General features: G+C 47.1%; 1 protein-coding gene across 1 annotated transcript in view; it reads left to right on the top strand.

Moving 5' to 3' along the window:
* The window catches only part of LOC109919295 (tubulin tyrosine ligase-like family, member 9), a 106541-nt gene that overhangs the window by 11263 nt on the left and 87222 nt on the right, over positions 1–8056 (top strand). Inside the window, exon 2 of the mRNA XM_048608187.1 lies at positions 7750–7991. Within this exon, the coding sequence (XP_048464144.1) occupies positions 7750–7991 (242 nt within the window). The remainder of the gene's footprint in view (positions 1–7749; positions 7992–8056) is intronic.

The raw sequence follows: 8056 nt of genomic DNA, 5'->3' as shown, positions 1-8056 counted from the left end.
AGCACTGACCCTCCAACAGTACAGCTCTCCCTCAGTACTGACCCTCCGACAGTGCAGCACTCCCTCAGCACTGACCCTCCGACAGTGCGGCACTCCCTCAGCACTGACCCTCCAACAGTACAGCTCTCTCTCAGTACTGACCCTCCAACAGTACAGCACTTCCTCAGTACTGACCCTCTGACAGTGCAGCGCTCCCTCAGTACTGACCCTCTGACAGTGCAGCGCTCCCTCAGTACTGACCCTCTGTCAGTGCGGCACTCCCTCAGCACTGACCCTCCAACAGTGCGGCGCTCCGTCAGCACTGACCCTCCGACAGTGCGGCACTCCCTCAGCACTGACCCTCCGACAGTGCGGCACTCCCTCAGCACTGACCCTCCAACAGTGCGGTGCTCCCTCAGCACTACACTTGATTGTGTGTCGAAGAATTTGAAGCAGATATAAAGTTGGAAATATTATTGTCTGTTTGGTGTTTGATTGAGGAGACTATCCAGTGAATTTAATGAGGGGACTGTAACTTTTGAAATAGTTCATGTGTTCCCCTGCTGTCGCATAAGGGTAGATAGGAGTGCAGTGAAATGATTGTCTTTTGTGTTTGAGATGTGTCAACTATCAGGTACTACAATTAGAGCTGGTTTATTTTCAAACAATGGGCTTGCAACTGATTACTGGGGCACAGAATTGAGGCTTGGACGTTACCATCCCCCAGATTTAAAATAAGCACTCTGTCCAATTTGAAATATTTTGTTTTCCAAAGTGTTATAGGAAATAATTTTAGATTGATTCCTGTCATGTGAATAGGACGAACATTTAACATCCATTGTGAACAGTTCCAAACAGGAATGCATTGTATGTTGTCTCATTCCAGAGGGTAGATACGAATAATTGGAGTGCGAGCCTGGAGCCAGACTGGGCAACGACAGCAGGGGTTCCTTTTGAAATGACATTGATGCACCAGTTAGGTTACACAACAAAGATTTAACAGCTTTGTGGTCACGTTGCCTCTCAGCCTCTCAAACTCACACTGGGCTCACGCTGCAGACTCAAACATACTTCCTGTCCCAGTATCTCCAGATGTAGTCTCATTTCAGATCCTGTTTGAGTCTGTTCCCATGCAGCGTCTGGCGCTGTTTTGCGCGGTGCAAGATACCATATAAATTCTGAGTTGTTGTTTGAACGGGACTCATCAACAGGGGACAGGTCTCACCTCATCATGCTGTGTTGAATCAGACAGCTGTGAGTAACTGTGTGGTTGTGGAGATACATTGACAGCAGTGCATTCGAGCTACGCACCCTGAGCAGTATTGAAATCTTGGAGCCTTTTTAACTCTTCCTCTGGGATCTATGTTCAGCTCAACAGTGCTGAAAGGTTACAGAAAGCAGTCACATTCCCCACAGCTGGATAGGCACTCCATCCATAACAACATTAATCTGTCCCTCAGTTTGTCCAATCCCACTGAGGCAGAACCGAGAAAAATGTGAACCAGATTAATTTAAGGTTCAGGTTTCAGCCACTGGGGGATACGTTCCCCACCTGTGTGCAGCTGAGAAGTCCTTACTGGTATTTCAAACTACATACGCATGTTATTTATACAACCACACATTCGTTTACTTTTAAACATGGTGTGGGTGTCTCTGGATGAGCCAGCATTTATTGCCCGTTCCTAGTTGCCCCCTTGAGATCGTAGTGGTGAGCTGCCTTCTTGAACCGCTGCAGTCCTCCTGCTGTAGTTTGACCCACAATACTGTTTGGAAGGGAATTCCAGGATTTTGTCCCAGCAACAGTGAAAGAATAGCGAAATATTTCCAAGTCAGGATGGTGAGTGGCTTCGAGGGGAATTGGCAGGAGCTGGTGTTCCCATGTATTTGCTGCCCTTGTCCTTCTGTATGGAAGTGGTCATGGGTTTGGAAGGTTCTGTCTAAGGAGCGTTGGTGAATTTCTGCGGCACATCTTGTAGATAGTACACACTGCTGCTACTGAGCGTCGGTGGTGGAGGGACGTGGATGTTGGAGGAGGTAGATTGGATGCTGATCAGATGGATGCTTTGTACAAAATATTGTCATGTTTCTTGAGTGTTGTTGGAGCTGCACTCATCCAGGCAAGTGGGGAGTATTCTATCACACTCCTGACTTGTGCCTTGTAGATGGTGGACAGGCTTTGAGGAGTCAGGAGGTGAATTACTCGCTGCAGTATTCCTAGTTCCTAGCCTCTGGCCTGCTCTTGTAACCATTGTGACTATATGGCAAGTCCAGGTCATTGTAACCCCCAGGATGTTGATAGTGGGGGATTCACTGATGGTGATGCCATTGAATGCCAAGAGGTGATTGTTAGATTGTCTCTTATTGGAGATGACCAAATGCCTGGCATTTGTGCAGCTGCCATTTGTCAGCCCTGGCCTGGATATTGTCCAGATCTTGTTGCATTTGAACATGGTCTGCTTAAGTATCTGAGGAGTCACGAATGGTGCTGAACATTGTGCAATCATCAGTGAACATCCCCACTTCTGACCTTATGATGGAGGGAAGGTCATTGATGAAGCAGCTGAAGATGGTTGGGCCTGGGACACTACCCTGAGGGACTCCTGCAGAGATGTCCTGGAGCTGAGATGATTGACCTCCAACAACCACAACCATCTTCCTATATGTCAGGTATGGCTCCAACCAGCTGAGAGTTTGCCCCCTGATACCCATTGATTCCAGTTTTGCTAGGGCTCCTTGATGCCATACTTGATCAAATGGAGCCTCGATGCCAAGGGCTGTCACTCTCACCTCACCTCTGGAATTCAGCTCTTTTACCTATGTTTGAACCAAGGCTGTAATGAGATCAGGGGTTGATTCTCTTAGGACCCGACCAGCTCGATCAGTATTACTGCTGCCGAGCCACTCTTGATGGTGGACATTGAAATCCCCCACCCAGAGTACATTTTGTGCCCTTGACATCCTCAGTGCTTCCTCCGAGTGTTGTTCAACATTGAGAAATACTGATTCATCAGCTGAGGGAGGACGGTATGTGATAATCAGCAGGAGGTTTGCCTGTGTTTAACCTGAAGCCATGAGAATTCATGGGGCCCAGAGTCAGAGTTGAGGACTCCCAGAGCAATACCCTCCTGACTGTATCCCACTATGTCACCCCCTCTGCTGGGTCTGTCCTGCCACTGGGACAGGATATATCCAGGGATGGTGATGGTGGGGTCTGGGACATTGTAAGGTATGATTCTGTGAGTATGACTATATCAGGCTGTTGCTTGACTAGTCTGTGAGACAGCTCCCCCAATGTTGGCACTGACCCCCAGATGTTAGTGAGGAGGACTTTGCAGGGTCGACAGGGTTGTTTCTGACGTTTTTTTCCGGTGCCAAGGTCGATGCCAGGTGACCCGTCTGGTTTCATTTCTTTGTTGTGTTTCAGAGGGCAGTGAAGAGTAAACTATTACTAAAGCTCTGGAGTCATATACAAGGCTGAAACTGCTCATTGAGTCACAGTCTCATTGATGTGATGTGATTCAGGTGAATATTGAGAAATTCTTCACCCTCAGTGATGTTCAGAGCATGAGAGTGACCGAGAGAAACCCCCCAAATCCAGATAATCTGCTGAATCTGCTCTGTGTGTCATTGATGCCCATGAGGTTTCTTTTTCATATATTATTCATTCACAATAAGAGGGCATCACTGACCAGGCCGGCATTTATTGGCCCATCTCTAATTCCCAGAGGAGCACGTAAGAGCTAATCTCATCTCCAAAAGTGATGGTCCAGATGATCGCTACACATGGGCTTTGAGGAGGGAAGCTTTGGCAGCACAATCTGAATGATCAGCTCGAATTCCCAAAGCTCCCTAATTATATCCAGAGTCAGGCATGACCACGCCCTCTCCCCAGATTGCTCCTGGGCTGTGTCCTGGATCGAGGTGTAAAACACGAGAGGCGGTACCAGCGTTCTGATCTGAAACCTGGATTTTCATGCCCCTGTCAGTGTTGGAACAGAGACATTTAAGGTTTAACTCAGTGGGTGCGCTCCTATTCCTGGATTCCAGCCCCATTTCAGCAACTGCTCAGCTGTTTGATATAGCATTAATCGCAAAAATAAAGACTGCATGCATAGTGAGGCAGCAATGGTAATAAACTATTGCCGATTGTACCTTTACAAATGTGTAAGTAACATATGGACATTGGTGAGGCCTCTTCTGAAGTACTGTGTCCAGTTCTGGTCTCCCTGTTTTAGGAAGGATATTATTAAGTTGGAGAGGGTTCAGAAGAGATTTACCAGGATGTTGCCGGGAATGGAGGGTTTGAGTTATATTGAGGAGCTGGATAGACTGGGACTTCTTTCACTGGAGCGTAGGAGGTTGAGGGGTGACCTTATAGAAATTTATTAAATCTTGAGGGGTATAGATGAGGTGAATGGCAGGTGTCTTTTCCCTAGGGTGGGGGATTTTAAGACTAGGGGCACATTTTTTAAGGTGAGAGGAGAATGATTTTAAAAATGACACGGGGGGCAATTTTTTTACTCAGAGAGTGGTTCGTGTGTGGAATGAACTGGCAGAGGAAGTGGTGGATGGAGGTACAATTACAACATTTAAAAGACATTTGGATAAGTACATGAATAGGAAAGGTTTAGAGGGATATGGGCCAGGAGAAGGCAGGTGGGACTAGTTTAGTTTAGGATTATGGTTGGCGCGGACTGGTTGGACCGAGGGGTCTGTTTCCATGCTGTGTGACTCTGTGCACATGTTTGAAGCAATATCCTTGCCCTGATGGGAACTGATGGTTTCTCTTTCTCATTTCCCATTCAGTGAGGAAAAATGGAAACCCGAAATGAAACAGCAGCAAAGACACAATCACACGACCAAGGTAATTGCAGCTTGTGAAGTTAGTCGCTGAGATCTGTTATCTCAGGTCAACGGGTTAACGTTCACATTACATTGGCTCCACCCATTCTGCTGATGTCACACGCAGTCTGTGGGTGGGGACACCTCGAGCTTTCAGAGGGTGCTGCTGGATTTGTAGCAGCTCCATAAGGTGCTCGGAATGAGGGCTGACCGAATGGCGTCGTACCGATAGCAATCAATCTCCCTGTTATTGAAGAGCAGCCTCTCCAGTGGTGTATCCTCTATCACTGATCACTAGATAGGCCCAAGGCAGAGACAGAGGCAGAGACAGAGACAGAGGAGGATTGGTGTAATGGACCACCTCAAACACCCCTTACCCAAGGCCACTGACTGGCAGAGGTGCCGCGTACCAGGATTTACAAGGCAACCAGTTCACCATCACCACCAGTCTCTTCCAACGCAATCCTGGAGTGTCCAGGCAAGGTCGAGACTAGTGAGAGTGTAATGTTATAGAGCCATTGCACAGGCACAGGCCCTTTAGCCCATCAAACCTGGGCTTGCTCTGCTGGAGCAATCCAAACCTAGCCCAATGCCCTGTGCTTCCATATCGGCTCCAGCTTCAAATACCGATCAGATCAGCCCAGGAAGGATCCAAAAGATTCAGTCGCAGCCGTTCCCTGGGATAAACTATCCCAGTTGCAGCCCACACCACATTCACTGTGAAAGATGGTCTGCTCCTCTCCTTCCTCATTCTCTTTGCAGTAATGATAATGTCATGATCTCTCATTATGGAAACCCCAACCGGAGGCAATAATCTCTCTATCTCCTCCTGAACAAAAACCTTTGTTGTTAAAATCCTGACCAACACTTCACTGAAATCAGGGAGATTCAGTCACTGTATAATATGAACATGTTATTCTCAAATGAAATATCACCTCTTTTATGTTGAAACTATCAATGGATTTTATCAAAGAAACATTGGACAAATCTATACTTAAAAACAGATCCATGTGATTGCAATAGAAATTTTGACATCCGTTCACAGCAACTGGAATACTCACTTCAGCTCCTTTCCTATTTAATCAGGATCACTCTCTCCAGCTCACTCTCCATTTAATCAGGATCATTCACTCCAGCTCACTCCCTAATTCGTCAGTTTCTAGCTGATTTTAGTCTTTATTCTACGTAGTTACACCATCATCTCTGCTTTAGGAAAAATGATGGGCCTTAGATTTCAACTTAATGGTAGATCAAGTATCAATAATTGTGCTGAAATTCTCACACACTTTGAGGTAACCATTATTCTTAAAGGCTGCCCTGAAAAATCTGGCTCCACATTGTAGACACTGCACCTGACCAATTGTGTTATTTTCTCTCAATATAACCATCTGTTCCACTTCATACGTTAAATGTGTGACTTTGACTGACCACAAATCCCAGAAAATGCATGGTTATTGTACCATCCCTTCATTGTTTAAATCTCACAGTTTGATAATTTTGACTTATTCCCAAGACATAGACATCACTGCCTGGGCCAGCATTTATTACCCGTCCCTAGTTGCCCCTTGAGAAGGTGGTGGTGAGCTGCCTTCTTGAACCGCTGCAGTCCATGTGCTGTAGGTTGACCCACAATGCCCTTAGGGAGGGACTTCCAGGATTTTGACCCAGTGACACTGAAGGAACGGCGATATATTTCCAAGTCAGGAGTGGCTTGGAGGGGAACTTGTAGGTGGTGGTGTTCCCATGTATCTGCTGCCCTTGTCCTTCCAGATAGAAGTGGTCATGCGTTTGGAAGGTACTGCCTAAAGATCATAGAATACCTACAGTGTGGAATCAAGCCATTCAGCCCATCGAGTCCATATCAACCCTCCAAACAGCATCCCTCCCTGACCTACCCCCTATTTCTGTAACCCTGCAATTTCCATGGCCAATCCACCCGCACATCTTTGGACTGTGGGAGGAAACTGGAGCACCCGGAGGAAGCCCATGTAGACACGGGGAGAATGTGAAAACTCCAGACACATAGTTGCCCAAGGGTAGAATCGAACCTGGGCGAGGCAGCAATGCTAACCACTGGGCTAACGTGCTGTCCTGGATCTTTGGTGAATTTCTGCAGTGCATCTTGTAGATAGTACACACTGCTGCTACTGAGCGTTGGTAGTGGAGAGATGTGGATGTGGTGCCAGTCAAGGGGCTGCTTTGTCCTGGATGGTATCAAGCTTCTTGAGTGTTGTTGGAGCTGCACTCATCCAGGTAAGTGGGGAGTATTCCATCACACTCCTGACTTGTGCCTTGTAGATGGTGGACAGGCTTTGTGGAGTCAGGAGATGAGTTACTTGCTGCAATATTCCCAGCTTCTGACCTGAGGGTTAGAACAAAGCATTTCTAGAACATGGGGTCCTGGGCCCCTGAAGGAACATCCAGCAATAGTGAAGTGATTTAAAAGCCACAGATGTTATTGATCAAGTGCTGCTTGATAGCACAGTTGATAACCCTTTCCATCATATTCCTGATGATCGAGAGGAGACTGATGGGGTGGGAATTGGCCGGGTTCGATTAGTCCTGCTTTTTATGTACAGGACATATGTGGGCAATTTTCCACATTGTCAGGTAGATACCAGTGTTGTAACTGTACTGGAACAGCTTGGCTAGGGGAGCAGCAAGTTTTGGAGCACAAGTCTTCAGCACTATTGCCGGAATGTCATCAAGGCCCATAACCTTTGCAGTGTCCAGTGTCTCCAACTGTTTTTTTGCTATCACATGCAATGATTATCTCATGAGGTTTGCTCTTCAAAGACATTGTACTCTCCTTTGAAAGTGTGGAAGAGGTTGAATGGAGTGGAAGCTAAGTTTATTGACAGAGCTACACTGGGAATTGCGAGTGAGCAAGATGTGTCTCAATGCTGTGCCTTATGTTTTCCAATGCAGATACCTCGACTGAACAGGAGACCTTAAAACCGAGCCATAAACTGTGTGAAAGTCTCGGGGAAGTGACAGGTCAGAGCCATGAGAGTACGGGGACTACACTCGGAGCAAGCATCGAGGTCTCCCTGCAACAGGGAGTGCTCCCACCTGAAGCAGACAATTCACAGCTTCAGGAGCTGGCGGATTCCCAGGCTCCACACGGGCCTGGCCTTCCTGAGGAATGCAGCCTAGAGAATCCCATCGATGTGAGCTTGGACACAGCGATAGACCTTCCTGAGGAATGCAGCCTAGAGAATCCCATCGATGTGAG

This window comes from Rhincodon typus, chromosome 19 (genome assembly GCF_021869965.1).
Source record: "Rhincodon typus isolate 14 chromosome 19, sRhiTyp1.1, whole genome shotgun sequence".
NCBI classification, from domain to species: Eukaryota; Metazoa; Chordata; class Chondrichthyes; order Orectolobiformes; family Rhincodontidae; genus Rhincodon; species Rhincodon typus.
Note: the sequence above shows the minus strand (reverse complement) of the source record. Positions and strands in the feature narration are given on the sequence as shown.